At 37.3% G+C, this 16635-nt stretch overlaps 1 protein-coding gene across 1 annotated transcript in view; it reads right to left on the bottom strand.

Annotated features, from left to right (window-relative positions):
• Nucleotides 1-16635, bottom strand: part of csmd3b (CUB and Sushi multiple domains 3b) — a gene marked incomplete at its 5' end in the record, with an annotated part of 443617 nt that overhangs the window by 295839 nt on the left and 131143 nt on the right. The window contains one exon of the mRNA XM_084423901.1: nt 10236-10430. Coding sequence (XP_084280027.1) covers nt 10236-10430 — 195 coding nt within the window. The remainder of the gene's footprint in view (nt 1-10235; nt 10431-16635) is intronic.

Below are 16635 nucleotides of genomic sequence, written 5' to 3'. Positions count from 1 at the left end.
AATTACTTTTAGCCTGCAGCACAAAACACATATTTGTGCATTTTAATATTGTATGCAATTTTTAAATCTCTAAAGACAGAGTTTAATAAATATTTAATTCTGGATTCATAAGAACAATGGTCGGGTGCACTGAATTATGTCTGAGAGTTGCCATCTGAAATTACACATTACACATGAAGCAAGCACATAAAATTCCTCATTGTGTCGAATTAAGGATCAAATTGCAAAGTGCACGCACGTGAAAAACAACGAGCAACAAACTATACCCATAATCAACCCGTAACAGTTTCCGATAGCATCTGACCTTCAGAACTAAACAGAAACTCTTGTCTGTGCTGAAAACCAAGCAAGCAGGAGCAAAGGCATTAATAAAACTTGTGAATAACCTTTCAAGAGCTTCACATGCTGAGTAAAGTGGGCAGGTGAGACTCTGACAGGTGAACGTTTCTGGAGTAGACAGCCCAGGCAAGCCGGGCATTAAAGTGTCAGAACATTGCTGTACCAAACTATCATTCAATGGATAGGAGCACAAAGGCTCCATTAGATAGAATCTAGCATTAAGGGCTTGGTTGTCTTTTAATTTAACACAGTTCAACAGACAAGGTTAAAATCATTTGCTTTGTAAAGGGCAGGAATGTTTTGTACAGTTTGTCAAAACATGATAGCTATACGGGAATGCCGGAGTGACTGCTTCCGCTTAGTAGATTCAAAATGTTTTAGGAAAGATCCAGTTTGAGACTGTTTTCCTTTCACAAGGGTGCCATACTACAATGTTGAAAACAGCATTATTGTGAGCGTGATATTGATTTTAAACAAATTTCTCAAAAGAAAAAGTGCACTTTAAATAGCCGGATGATGCAAAACTATAACGATATTCACATTTAAAGTTCCCACTGCAAACTGTATGCTCAAAGTCCGGAGTGTTGAACATTGGACACTTCATGCACTCAACCTTACACCGTGTCCTACCTACACGCAACGCGACGCGCAATAAAAGGTATCTTTTCCATGTTAATCAGAGTTTTTGTCCTAACCAGCCGCGACGGCGACACGCGACGATTCTATTTTAGAATAGCGACGCGACGGTTTCTATTTTTCTTCGACGTCGCGCTGGAACAACAAACACTGGCAATGATAATCTCAGGTACTATTATGTGCTTTATTTAATGTTAAAAGCGTGTTATGTGACTTTGAATATCATGTAGTGCTCCAGCTTTGTAGCTGTAAAAGCAACAATGGATAATTCACCTCAGATCTTGAAATTAAACAAATGGAAACAAGAACGTTCAAACTGTGAACAAAAAGTGTATTCTTTGACAAAGATTGTTTTAGAAACTCAGTAGCTTATGTATTTTTAATAATGTTTAAATGGTGTAATATTTGTGAATTTGATTATGTAGCTTACCATCCATTTTCTTGCGAGTGCCGTCAAGATTACTCTCTGGTGATGTGCACTTGCCCCGAGACTCCGCCCACACGCTGTTCTGATTGGCTGTGGGATTTGATTAATTTGACGCATCTTGTGTAGTCGCGTCGCATCTAGTGTGGACAGACAAATTATTTGTCGCTGGAATGTTATCTTATCGCGTCTGGTTAGGACACGGTGTTAAATAATTCATACACTAGAGTCTCCTATAGGGCATACTAGAGTAAGTGCATAGTACGTTCTTTATGATTATGCAAACATCTGCTAAAAGAAGCATCTTTGCTCTTGGGTCTTGTGGATGGCATGCCATTACAAAAAAGGCGGCACGCAATTCAAAGGAAGTTTCACTTAATAAACATATCTGCATTTCACATTTTAAATGCATAAACCCATTACGGGTGAATGTCCCCTAAGAACTGTTATATAAAGGACAGTAACATTTCCTGCTCACCAGTGCCAAACTGAATTATATCACTATGTAATATGAATGAAAAGTATAGCAAACGTCATATTATTGGTTTGAAACAAATGTAACGCATGTATCAAGCATTTATTAACAAGCAATTTCCAGTTCTAGTAATGAGTTTGTACTCTACGGATAAAGCGTTTTTTGCTCTTTACTGGTAATTTCTTCCAAACTGTAAGCAGTAAGATGTCCTCCCTGCTCTTTTAGCTGAATCATACCACAAGTTATCAAATGGTGAGCTCATTTGGCATTAAGCCTTGAAATAGGGTGACATTTCCTAGACATCCACTTCAATTTAGGATCTAAGAGGACTAGAGCTTACATCAGCATTGTTCTACCCCTCGAATGAGGCCGGTGTCCAAGATGAGACAGTGCGACAGGGGGGAAAAACAACCGGAATTTGTACATCTCAATGCCTAAAAGACTTTGTGGAGTGAGAGAAAGAGCACAAGTTACGTTCATCCGGGAGATGCGCTCTTTGTGAAGATTACCTCAGAGAAGCGATCAAAGAACTGTCAGTCTACTTTGTGTGTCTAATATTAACATTCCTTAATATGAATGTCTGTCTGTCATCGAAGTCTTATTTAAAAATAGATCAAATAAGAGTCGTGGCTCTTTTCCTTTCCTTTCGAGAGGGGTTTCAGGTAGACAGTGAATAATTCAAAAGCTCTGTCCAAGCAGAACTAAAACGATATTCACATTAAAGTTCCCACTGCATACTGTATGCTCAAAGTCAAAAAAATATTTTCTAGGGTGTTAATACAAATTTTGATTTGATTCATATAGCAATTCCTTTAAAGATGAACTATTATGCTTTTTCACAGTTTGCGAATTCTTTAGTGTGCAATGTTGCTGTTTGAGCATGACAACGGTCTGTAAAGTTGCAAAGCACAAACTTGACCAATCACAACACACTGATCCAGCTGACCAATCAGAGCACAGTGTGCGTTTCAGAAGGAGGGGCTTCATAGAGACAGGAACTAAACAGAGCGTTACTGACAGACTGGGAAGAGAGGAGCTGCAACAATGGAGAATATGTGGAAAAATAAGGTGTTTTTTGAACATTCAAGCAAGAAAACCTGTTCTAATAGAGCCCAGAAACAAAATCAAGACTTTAAAAAAGGGAATAATATGTCACCTTTAACACTGAAATTAGGTATTTACAGTCAGTAGCTAAAGTCTGAGGTTTTATGTCTAATCTCTAAGCAGCTCTTTGTGGCGTGTCTTTGGTGAAATTAAGTTATCAGGGCAAGAGGATGCAGTAAAACTTCAATTAGTATTAAACTGTAATCACATCCGCTAAACATGGCAGTGGGAGCAAAAACAGATAGTGGGAGTAATTCTCACTTCACTCTTTAGATCATGATGAATGTATATCATATATGCACTGATGTGAAGGAAAACACCAAAGGCAGTGAATGTCTGTGGCATATGGCACTGAGGTTTTAAGAGGTCTGTAAGATCATGCCAGTTAATGAGACTGCAATTAAGCAGAGACAGCTAGAAGCAAACATTATATATTGAATATACATCTATATATCTGTCCGTCTGTCTGTCCATTGTATAAACACTATATATTCATTGTATAAAAATATAATATAATATAATGCATTATATATATAATGCATAATATAATATATATGGACGGACTGACAGACATATAGATAGATAGATAGATAGATGGATAGATGGATAGATGGATGGATGGATGGATAGATAGATAAATAGATAGCTCATGGCTCATAGCTTATGGCTCAAATTATAGTTTGAAATTGGTGGCAGGACTACCCGTTTGACTAAACAAATGGGAGACAGGAGGCAGAGAAGAATTTGTGTAAATCATGCATAAAATTATTCTTACAAAGTTTTTCGAAGTCTTGATTTTGTTTTCGGGCTCCACTAGAATAGGTTTTCATGTTTGAATTAAAAAAAAACAAACACATTATTTTCCTCATATTCTCCATTGTCGCAGCTCCTCTCTTCCCAGTCTGTCTGTAACGATCTGTTTAGTTCCTGTCTCTCTTTTAAAAAGCACACTGTGCTCTGATTGGTCGGCTGGACCAGTGTGCTTTGAGTGTTTGGGAAATGTCACACCCTTTACCACAACCGCAAGTTTCAACACGTCCTGTCCCCCCCATTTTTGCGTATGTGTAAGTGAGATGCTGAGACACTCGATAAAGTTGGTACCAGCATCTGGGCAATGGCTGAATCTGCACTGGAGAACTTCAAACCATGGAAGCTGGTATTCCCTGGATATAAGCTGTACTTCTGAACCCCTGTGTGAGCTCTCTTCTGATGCACATATTCACCTCCCTGTTCTGTCAGGGCTCCAGTCTCAGATATTCCAATATGGTCAGTAATAAAAAAAACATAATACATGAAACATGAATAGAACATGAATAGAAAGTTCATAGAACAAATCGTTTGTAATACTGCAAATGTCTTCTGTCACTTTTAAGGAATTTAATGCATCTTTGAATAAAAGTATACATTTCTTTTTAAACATCTTTCTGACCCCACAATTTTGAACAATACTGTGGCAAAACATTAAATACAGTAAATTACACTGCATTAATCAGATAATCGGCGCTAAAGACAGCCATGGAAGCACATAAGGGAAAGACATTGAGATATCATTAGCATATGGAGGTGTCAAGGGTCTAGAAAATGTGCCAACGGCAGCGCCCACTCTGCAGAAACACAGCTACAGATTAAATAGACTTCCATCACACCAGGAGTCTAAGAGCCAAATCCCCTTTACCCACAAGCCCCCTGTATCCACTGTACATCTTTTATTATCTGTCAAGAATGCGCCATAACCATGATAGACTCTAAGTTTCTCTGTATTAGTGTAATCATTTACTAAAACTATTAAAGGCATTGATAACACTTTATTTCAATAGTCTAACTATAAGTTACTTTGCAAGTATTTCAACTTATTCTACTAACCCTAACCATAACAATCTACAAACACTCTAATGAGACTTAGTTGACATGTAGTTTCAAGTTAAAGGGCCCTATTTTAACGATCTAAGCGCATGGTCTAAAGCGTAGGGCGCAAGTTCACTTAGGGCGTGTCCGAATCCACTTTTGCTAGTTTAACTACGGGGAAAATGGTCGGTGCTCCCGGCGCATGGTCTAAAATGGTTGTCCCTATTCTCTTAATGAGTAATGGGTGTGTTTTGGGATTTACGTGCGTTAAACCAATCAGAGTCTCATCTCCCATTTCCTTTAAATGCCAGTTGCGCTCGTGCCATGGCATATTCGCTAATTACATGACGGAATTTGATAATGGAAAGACCGAACGCGTCTCCAGAGCGCAAACGGATCTGCTCGTGCGAGAGGTAAAAGTGTGCAAGCAGACCAAGCCGGATTCCATCATATCTTTATGTACACAATAATAATCTTTTACATTGTAATCCTTTTATTTTAAATATTTGGCATGTTTGTGTGCTACTGTGCGTCCCTGTGTGTGTAATAAGCAGAGTGGACGCGCGTTGTGGACCCGCCTATAGGCGCACATTACTGACGCGCTCATTAAATAACAAAAAATATATATATTGCGCCATTGACTTTAGACCAGGTTTCAGTCGGTCAATGGCGCAGTCTATTTCTGTTGCCTCAAAATAGCAACACGCCAGAACACACCTCATTTTCAGACCAGCACGCCCATGGGCGCACAAATGGGCACAAAAAAATGTGCTATTTAAACAACGTGGCCAGGACGTGAAAATGAAAACTAGGTCGGACTGAAACTAGCAAAAAACACTTGTTGCGCTTGGCGCTGCATTGCGCCGGGTGTAAGATTGCGCCCAATGAGTGCTAGTTGACATTTATTTGCAAGTTAATGAGAGTTAGTTGACATGTAGTTGCAAACTAATGAGAATTAGTTGACATGTAGTTACAAATGAATGAGTTTGTTGACATGTAGTTACAAATGAATTAGTTAGTTGACATGCAGTTGCAAATTAATGAGTTAGTTGACATGTAGTTGCAAATTAATGAGAGTTAGTTGACATGTAGTTGCAAATTAATGAGAGTTAGTTGACATGCAGTTACAAATTAATGAGTTAGTTGACATGTAGTTGCAAATTAATGAGAATTAGTTGACATGTAGTTGCAAAATAATGGGAATTAGTTGACATGTAGTTACAAATGAATGAGTTAGTTGACATGTAGTTACAAATGAATGAGTTAGTTGACATGTAGTTGCAAATTAATGAGAATTAGTTGACATGTAGTTGCAACGTTACTTGCAGTAAGTAGAATGTCTAAAGTGGACTATCAAAACCAAAGCATTTTTGTTAAACTAAAGAAAAATGACAAATGTTGCATTTGCAACTAACTGAAATCAGTTTAATCAGCTGAAGTACTGACATTTCTAACTGAAACAAAACTTAAAAACAATTTAGAAATACATAAAAAAAATTAAAAAAAAATCCACACAAAATGAAAATATAAAAATTTAAGCTAATTCAAAGCATTAATAAAAACTTTAATAGTATGTAAATAATACTAAAATAATGTAATCTTCATCAGATTGGTGAATCCCCAATGTTAGGTCAACGAAAAAAATCATAGGCTTGTCCATTTTTATTTTTATTTTTTTGGTCAGACATGACAGGGACCTCACGGGCTTAAATTGTGCAGTTAGAGACATATTCTCTAAACCAATCAAGTCAGTGCATAAGCAGTCCGTGGCAAGAGCACTGCGTTTAAGAAGGGTGCGGGTGTCAGCTCCGATTTCGGCAGTCCTGCTCAAAGTGGTGTGGGATTGATCAGGGATTTAGTGGTTAAGCAGGTGGTCCCTATGGTTGTCAAACCAGACATGAAGTGAGAAGGAGAGCCACGCTTGCTGCAGGCCACAGCCAGTCTCAACTCGTTCAGGAAAAAACAGCCTGTCAAAATTAAAGTCTAGCACATCAAAAGCCAGTCATTAAGGCTCATACCCTCAGCGTCAAATTATCAGCGTTTTAATGCTCCATGAGGAATTCTATCCGACAAAGGATAATTTTAGCCATTCCACACTTCGCCTCGCTAAGAAGGATTGGTTTAGGAGCATAAGCACCAGTGGAGAACGGTAAAGATCATCCAAAGCCATAAATACGTACATGCATTCATTAGCGACATGATCGATTTGGTTAATTAACTGACTCGCAGTCGCATTACAGTTCCAGCTTCAGACTGACGTTATTTTCATCTCGCTACATGCTTGACCTTTAAAGGCACCGGTTTCCAGCCGAGGTTTTTGGACTTGTTTACAGCGAAGGCATGCGATGATAAGAGCCAACTTCATTCGGCTTGAGCCATCGGAGCAAACACGAAATTCAGTGGCTGGCCTAAATGATGCCATTTTACATCTGTCTGATTAACAGAGCTACATTCCCTCAGCCGAGACACGACGGCCCATTTCGCTTGGGTTTACCAGTTTGTTATCCATGACCTCTGCAGAGGACTGAGCCCATACACAAACATTTATTAGCAGCCAAAATGTACTGGACCAAATTAGTCCACTCAATATGTTAATAAAACATGCGGAGAGCTCGCCTGGAAGATGTCCAGAAACTAAATGATTTGCCTTTTGGTATGAAAAAGCAGCATTGATTTTGCTGATTGTTTTAAGGGCTTTTTTTCAGTGCTCAGTAAAAAAATAAATCAAATAAAAATACAGAAAATGCTCAGGAAAATGTAAAAATGTCACTTCTCTAAGGGTCTCTAACTCTCTAATGAGAATATTTTATGATAAACAAGTCCCACAGCAGTATGAGATTGGGCATTGACCGTATTGTTTGGTAATGTCTGGGCTAAGAGTTTCCACCCGGGCTAAATAAAACTCTCCGTGACTGTTGTTTGGGCTCGGATACCTGTGCAACAGTGCTGTCATGCCTATTTCACGCCTTGATACCACAGACTGACCAACTGTGCCAAAGGCATCCGAGAATGGAGATATGCACCACCAAGCAATTTTGAGAAACAAATCTTAAAACTGAAGTTAGAAACCGCTGACAGAAACATTCGTTTCAGTCAATTCCAAAATACCAAAAATGTCGAATATGCACTTTACACTTTACCACAAGATTTGTTGAACTAATGATGAACACTTCTGCAGCATTTATTCATCTTAGTTAATGTTAAGATCAACATTTTGTTAACATTAATTAATCCAACATGAACATTTTTATTAACAAAGGTTAACAAACGCTGTAAGAATGTATTGCTCATTGTTAGTTTGTTAGTTAATGCAGTAACTAATGTTAACAAACGAGACCTTATTGTAATATACGTTATTACAGAAATATATAATCATCATCACCACCAATACTACTAAATACTTAAATATATATCTTATTAAAACAATAAAACATGTAATACATAACAACGATTTATGTATATTTAAAATATTTTATATAATTAAACAATTATTTGATATTTTATTTAATATATAAATATAATCATCATCATCAACAACAATACTACTACTACTAATACTACTAAAATACTTAAAGATATGTTATCACAATAAATAAACAATTCCAAAACTACATTTTTTTTTTTTATATAAGCATGATCATCATCAACAAAAACAATAATACTACTACTAAAATATTTAAATATATATGTTATTTAAAAACAAAAGGAATTCAGAAAAAAATATAATAGATACAATTTTGTTTAACATAGTTGAACTAAATTGTACATTTTCATTAGGGCAAGTAGAAGTTCAAGAATCAAGAGCTTTAAAGTCTGGGCCTTCTTGAATTACTGAGGAATTATTAATATTAAGGAATATAGGAAATAACTCATTTTAAATATAAGAAAATGAGTCCCATGGCACTTTAAAGTAGAACATTCTGTCAAACTGATAAGGTTCCATATGCTCAAATAATATGAAATACTATGTAAACAAGTAATTGTTAACTATAGGCTACTACTTTATCACAGTTGTGTTATCAACCAACTTTGCATATGTGGATTATAGGTAAGATACCATTTCGCAAAAACAAATAAATAAATAAACAAACTAAGGGAGCATTCCCTGGGACCCTGCTAAAAAGGTTCACAATTCAACCCCCCAACACACACACACACACACACACGCACACACACTTTTAACCCAGAGCATTCATAATGCAATTAGAAGTGGAAATGAAAAGTGCCAGTGGGCCACAAATACTCGGAGTTGCATACATTACAGAGTCTTAGCATAACATTGACATTTGTGGAAACAGTATTTCTAAAGGTCTCCTGACTTAAGGTTTAAGTAATCTTAAATTAATGGTCACTGTAAATTGCCCGGGGGAAATAATTTCCGATCTGCTTTTATGTAAAAATCTCCTTTCCTCATGAAAGGGGAAAAGGCCAGATACCATCTAACACAAAGATTCACTTTTCGCCAAGGTAGAAAATTGAGAATGTTCTGTGATATTTTTATGAATATTCAATGACTAAATGCACTAATGCACTACCCAACATGCATTACAAAATGTACTGAAGTACATTTAATGTGAAATGAAAAATCACATCAATGCTACGGTACTGTATGCAATTCCACACTTAATCAAGAAAATATTCAATAACCAAACCACATCAGACATAAAAGCGCTGTTGCTCCTTTAAGAAAGCACCAGATGACAAGTGCAGCAAACACAGTGGTCTGCTCCTCCATACCCCAGTGCATTCTGGGCCAGGTTGAGGCTCCACATTTTAGTACCTCAGGCTATTTTCTATTCAAGCACAGTTGGCTTTGCAATTTGTGTCCAACCAAAGCAAGCATGATCCAGACGCTGTCATTTCCCCCTTTCTATTAAACACGCTGGAGCAGAAACCGGCGCATGCTGTCTATGGAGAGATTCTTATTTGAGAATGGTCATGGCTAATGCACATTATAATTGGTCTGAACATGGGACCATAAATCTTGATACATTCACAACAAACACACAGAGTCCTGACTCATCTTTAATGCAGAAAACAATAGTGTGGGCCAGTAAAGTGAGGAATCAAAACCTGATTGAAAAGATGCAAAAGGACCCCTTAAATGAAAGAATGGAAGATTGAAATACAAGGATAGGATATAAACATGGGAATGGAAGAGCTGACAAGAGCAAACATGTGATGTGATGTGATTCTAATGCTCAAGAGGCCTCAGAATGAAAGGCTGCACCATTTTTAATCACAATAACCTAGTGCTTATACGCTGATATAGCCACATGTCCATTTCTTCCCCCATACATGCACAAGCATCCTCAAGGACAAAAGAACACAGGAAAACATCAAAGACTCATGCAGGGAAACAGAATGCACACACACACACACACACACTCATGCACGTCACGTGTTGCTTACCTCTACAGATGGGCACTGGGAAGTCCCACACGGCGGCATTGCCTGCATTGGTCACACAGGTGAGCTGAGGGTGACCGTCCAGCACATATCCCGTCACACAACTGTAGCGGATCTTGTCGCCTACATTAAAGCGCGTCCCGTACTGGATGCCTTTGGGCGGGACGCCAGGGTTCCCACAAGAACTGCTCTGCAATTCTAAAAGAGAAAAAGTTCACTTTTAGCACTGTATTCGTGAGGTCGTACATATAGGCTGCACAATTATATATAATATCATATATACTGCCATCCTAAAGTTTAGGGTCTGTATTTTTTTATCTGTTTTTGAAAGATGTCCCAACAGGGCTGCATTTATTTGATTAATATATATATATATAATATTTTTTTATATAATATAAAGTTATTGTTTTAGCAATCTATTTGAATATATTTCTAAATGCAATGTATTCCGGTCATGTCATTACTCCAGTCTTCAGTGTTGAATGATTCTTCAGAAATAATTTTAATATGCCTGATTAGGTGCTCAAGAAACATTTCTTATATTATTATCAATGTTGAATGTTTAATATATATTTAATATATATATATATATATATATATATATATATATATATATTTTTTTTTTAACAGGGATCCTTTTTTCAGGATAGAAAGTAAAAAAAAAAAAAAAGCATTTGTTTTTTACAGAAATGAAAGGGGTGGTTGAATATGATTTGACTTTTCTAACTTTAGTTAGTGTGTAATGTTGCTGTTTGAGCATAAACAACATCTGCAAAGTTATGAAGCTCAAAGCTCAAAGCAAAGGGAGATATTTTCTTTTAAAGAAATGGCTTTTTAAGGACTACAACAAACGGCTGGTAGAGACTACACGAGCTTCCTCCCGGGTTAGTGACATCACCAACCCTAAAATTTACATAAACCCCACCCCCTGAACACGATTTATAGATTATCGTGACAGAATATGCTAATCAATGTCTAGAAGATAGTTAACTCCACACCAGCTACATAAATTCATCAACTAACCATTCAGAAATGTCCTGTTGCTTCTACATGTTGTCACCTCTTCTTGAGTCTCTCCATCTTTATGACTTCGGTTTGAACATAAAAGGCTAAAAGTTTTTGAAATTTTCAGTGCATGTGTGTGTGAGGTAAAAGGACACAAGCTCTTGAAGCTCCGCCCACTGTGCCAGGAGCAGCAGCTCATTTGCATTTAAAGGAACAGACACAAAAACGGTGTGTTTTTGCTCACCCTCAAAAAGTGACAACTTTAACATGCTATATAAAAATATCTGTGGGGTATTTTGAGCTAAAACTTCACATAAACACTCTGGGGACATCAGAGACTTATTTGACATCTTGTGAAAAGGGCATTATACCACCCCTTTAACATTATAAATGTATTTTCTGTCACTTTTGATCAATTTCATTTGCCCTTGCTGAATAAAAGTATTAACCTCTTTAAAAAAAAAAAAAAAAAAATAAATCTTACCCCAAACTTCTGTTCTGAATGACACTTTTTTAATTATTTATTTTATTTAATTATTTATTATTCATTTATTGACTGAGAAAGTCTTGGCACGGGAAGATTTCTCAATCTCGAGTCAGACCAGTTACCCACCACTCATTCAAGAATGCAAACTAGCTTTTCCTCGTAATTCATAGTGAACAAAGATTATTCTTGGCGCCATTACCAAGCCACGCTTGACAAGCCAAGGGCTATGGGTGCAAAAGCACAACATTTTTATTTGAATTATTTGTTATTTAATCACCAATTCACGCTTTATGTCCTGGTTGGATCCGAACCAAGGGCAGAGCGGTAGCACTTAGAAATGAATGTGGCCCGGGGACTAGTTTAGGAAATAAAGAGACAGATACATCGATTGTGCTGTAACACACAGCTTGGGCGGCACACGTCCCGCTAGCAGGAGGCCATGAATTCACTGATGACTTTTAGAAGGTTTAGACAAACAATTCTAACAACAGAGGCCTATTTAAGCTTTTCATGCTGTTGTTTATAGACCTTAAACTGGACGTCTTATTGCGTCTTTATTTCTGAAGAGCCAACGAGCATTATAAAGGAAACCAGAGTGTACTGACCACATCGAATATAAAATATGAAACTGCATTTTTTTTCTAGATGTTATGAATTACTATTGATTATGCCAAGAATAGTAACAAACAGAGGATCTATCGAGCAAGATTAATTACTTCATTACATCAAACAATACAGCAAGAACATTAACCACACAAAGGGAAAATAAAATGGTTCTGATGCAACTACATTAATTATTTGCCAAAATGTTAATACATCATCTTTTAAAACACTATTTGATGATGTAACTAGCTGTTCTCCCTGAGGCTTTGGTTTTGCGTAGTACATTTGTAATTATTTAAGTGTTCACACATGCTCAGCAAGTTATGGATTTCTAGCTAAAAGTCTCCCTCGTAATGATGTCTGGAGCTTCGAACATGTAGAATATTATTCATAACGCAGCTAGTGTTTTTTAATGACTGACATAAATATCATAAAACGCCAATACGTCTTTAAATTAACATATAAGACCACTAGTTTCCTCACATAGCGAGCTACATTATGATTTCAATGCACTGGACTCATGGAAAAAGACACGAGACACACACTCCAACCGCTGGACAGAATCATATCCATGTCCTTACTTCTTCACTTGGCAACTCCTCTTAGTTAATATCCCTAATTACCTCTATGTCAGGATGAATTAAAAGACGAGCACTCCCTTCGCTTGTCAAGACGGCGACCCCTGATCTCAGGATGTTATAGCTGGATAATTTAAAGATCTTAGTGCTGATGGCTGGTTTGTAAATTGCACAAAAAGAAGCACAAAAGTATGAGAACATCTCTCTCCGTGCTAATCGTGTTGATTATAACCTGCTGACATTCACATTTGAGAAATGAGAGTTTCAGGAACAAGCATCCAACCGCCAACACCGCATTGGATATGAGAAAGCGTCACACTGGAGGGATTAAATAAAAAAGGATAAATGTGATAATCTTGTGTCAGCAGAACAGGCATTCAAAGCCCTTGAGGGCTGTCAATTTTGCCATTTGGAGTGGTGATGGATCACTCGCGTTTGTCATTGAGGCCGACGGGAATATCAATGAAACGAAAATGAGAGATCCGGTACATCAGCGGAAAAGACAACAAAAACCAGCCAACTGTCATTTTAAGTGAGTGTCTCTATATTGGTCACAATACATTAGAAGCCTGGACACAGTATGTGTTTAAAGGTGTTCAGCATTTTTTTTCCCTTCATTCCAGCTCATCCTCGTCTCCTAATGAGAGATGCCATATTGGGATCATGTGATCAGTCGTGCCTTGCAATTTTAGATAGATAGATAGATAGATAGATAGATAGATAGATAGATAGATAGATAGATAGATAGATATCTATACATATATATATATATATATTTAATTTGTATTAATGATAAATTCTATAAAATTGTACAGTAATAAACAAATTTACTTTTAATTTGTACACAACAACAAAAATAAAACAATAAAATGGTGTTCATTTATTCTATTATAAAAAAAAACTAATAATCACACATTTTTATGATAATAAATGCTATACAAATTGTTTTATAAAATGCACTACTTTAAATATCATACAACCAAACAATAATATAAAATAATAAAAATAATAAAATAATGTGTTTATTATTATCCAATATTGTACAGAATGCAATAATACAAATAATAATAATAACATTAAATAGTGTACATTTATTATGTAATTTCCACAGAATACATGGATATTAATATTAATTAATATTAATAATTTACTGTACAAATTGTATATTAAACATATTTTCTATTAGAAGAAGAAGAAGCTCAATGTGCCTTACAAAAAAACTAACACCTAAAAAAAAACAATATCTAACATATACCCATGTATTAAAGCAACAACATGGAACTTTTCCTCTGCGGTCGCCCTACAGGTTGGAAGCGGAATTGTCCATTACCGCTGTCGTAAAATGATTTACGGTTACTGTCAACGCATTCTCATCCCCAAATCGTCACTTTCAAAATTTCTTCAATATCCGACGCACAAAGCACCCTTAGCGTCAATATGAGACGCTTCGGTTATGGGTAGGTTTAGGTCTGTGGTAGGGTTATGCGTCTCAAGGTGCTTTGTGCGTCAGATATTGAAGAAATTTTGAAAGCGTCAGTATATGACGACTTGGGATGAGAACGGGCTGTTACTGTATATATGAAGCATGCAGGTTTTTTTCATATAGGCTATGATAATATTATTAATCTTCCTCCTTTCATAATTTATACATGTTTAGTAGACTAAACATTTTAACTCAAACATTTGCGATTTGCATGTCGATTGCAATGCTCAAATCTGAACGAGAATGATAGCGATAGCATCCTAACCATCTAAAACTAGCATGTTAGTGTTTACTAGCTACCAGATTGATAATTCGCTCATCTACTAACGTTAGCTGATTCATGAAGATAAATGGAGGACCAGATAGTTTCCGTAACGTAGCCAGGCAGACAACAGATTAGAAAAACTAAAGATAGTATGCAAGCAATTTACTTACTAGTTCAACAGCATGACGGCCAAGTCAGCATCGGTCTGACGATAAGCTCACGCCAGCGAGCAAACGCTCGACCAATATTGATCCTCGTCCTGCCTTTCAGTTTATCACTCTCCCTTTTCCTCTTCCGACTCTACTCTGACAAAACCTTGGACTTCTTACGTTTCGCTGCTGCTTCAGCCATGACGAAAACAAACGCGCTGGTTGGCCTGTCACGGCCGAATTTGAGGAAGTGATTGGCGAAGTGACGTATGCCGTAAAGCAGTCGAATTTTGTAGTTCTTTTTGAGCTCGGGTTACTACCCGCACCCCGAAGTTACATAGTGCCAGTAAAAGCGATACAGACCCCGTCAGGCTCTGGCAGACGTGTCATTCAACCTATTGTAAGTCGATGTACCATCACAAGGGTCTTGGAAATATATTATGAAGGTTGAAAAACTACATGTTGTTACTTTAAAGGCAACATGAGAATGAAGGAACCAGGGTCAACAGGACGGTCCAGAATGAGCATGAGGTCCAAACAAGCAAACGACAGGGACAAATGGCAGGACCTCGAGCGGAGAAGAGGAACACACGACGGACACACATACCTCCACCCGGTCACCACCTCTTTATCAAGAAAACAAGCTTTCAGAAGTAATTTTCTGTCCATATTCCCCTTTTTGAAAATGCTTACTCATTACAAAAGTGCAAACTGTCTCTCCCCTGCTTCATATTTGCATAAAGCCTAAGCCATCCGACAGAATTCCAGGATGATTCAAGCAAAGGTTACAAATCTTCCAGTAATCTTGCTGATAAGTCAGTGTGACACGGACCCGCCCCGGGGAGAGTCTGGCCTTCTCCAGGGGTCTGAGATCAGTGACAGCGGGATAACATCTAAGCTTCACTGGCCCATCACCATCCTCTCTTCAGCCTCTAAAGAGTTTCTGTAAAAGATCAGCGCTGCCCTTCAAACCAGTGTCACCGTCAGACTCAGTGTCAGCTTCACTTAGAAATCGCCTGTAAGCAGTCTTTACTCGTGGAGCTCTCCGACTGATTCGATACTCCACTTTAGACTTTCCACTAACTATGAGTAACTATGTCAACAAGCAGTCGTCATAATATTAGTAGACTGTCTGCTTAATATCTGCGAACACTTTATTTTGATGCTCCCCAACATACATTATACTGACTATACTGTAACTCTTGTCAACTTACTCTACTAACCTGAACCCTAACAGTCTACAAATACTCTAATGAGAGTAAGCTGACATGTAGATGCTATAAGTAAGGCTACTAAAATGTAACCAATAATAGTATCCCTTAAAACTCATCTTTGATCACCAGAATGTCATATTTAAACGTATTTTCCTTAAAATAGCTTGAATGTAACTCAGTACCCTTGCCTCATTTAGGTTCTATGAATATGCAAATGAGCCCCGCCTCCACTCACTTACTCAGCTCAGAGATCCACTCGTTGACGATCACACGTTGATCTGATTGGTTACAAGGTCGTTAGTGACGTCAGAAACACCAGCGATTTCAAACCGTGTTTTTGAGACTGTGGAAAAGTGAGAAAATACTCAGCAATGTTGACTTATGAATTTACACATGGTTTGTCTTAAAGCAAAACACCTCATAGGCTTATAAACGACATTAAAAACTTAATTTTCACCACAGAGGAACTTTAATTATAGTAAGTAGAATGTCTAAAGTGGACTAACATGTAAATGATTCGGATAAAACCAGGTCTCATATTCAAATGAATGCATCATTCAAGCTGTATAAGTCCATATCCATATCCATACAGAGGACAGCAAGTTCACAGTTCTGAATG

The sequence above is a fragment of the Rutilus rutilus genome, assembly GCF_951802725.1.
Source record: "Rutilus rutilus genome assembly, chromosome: 11".
Lineage (NCBI taxonomy): Eukaryota > Metazoa > Chordata > Actinopteri > Cypriniformes > Leuciscidae > Rutilus > Rutilus rutilus.
The sequence above is the reverse complement of the archived record's forward strand: the minus strand, read 5'-3'. Positions and strand labels throughout refer to the sequence as shown.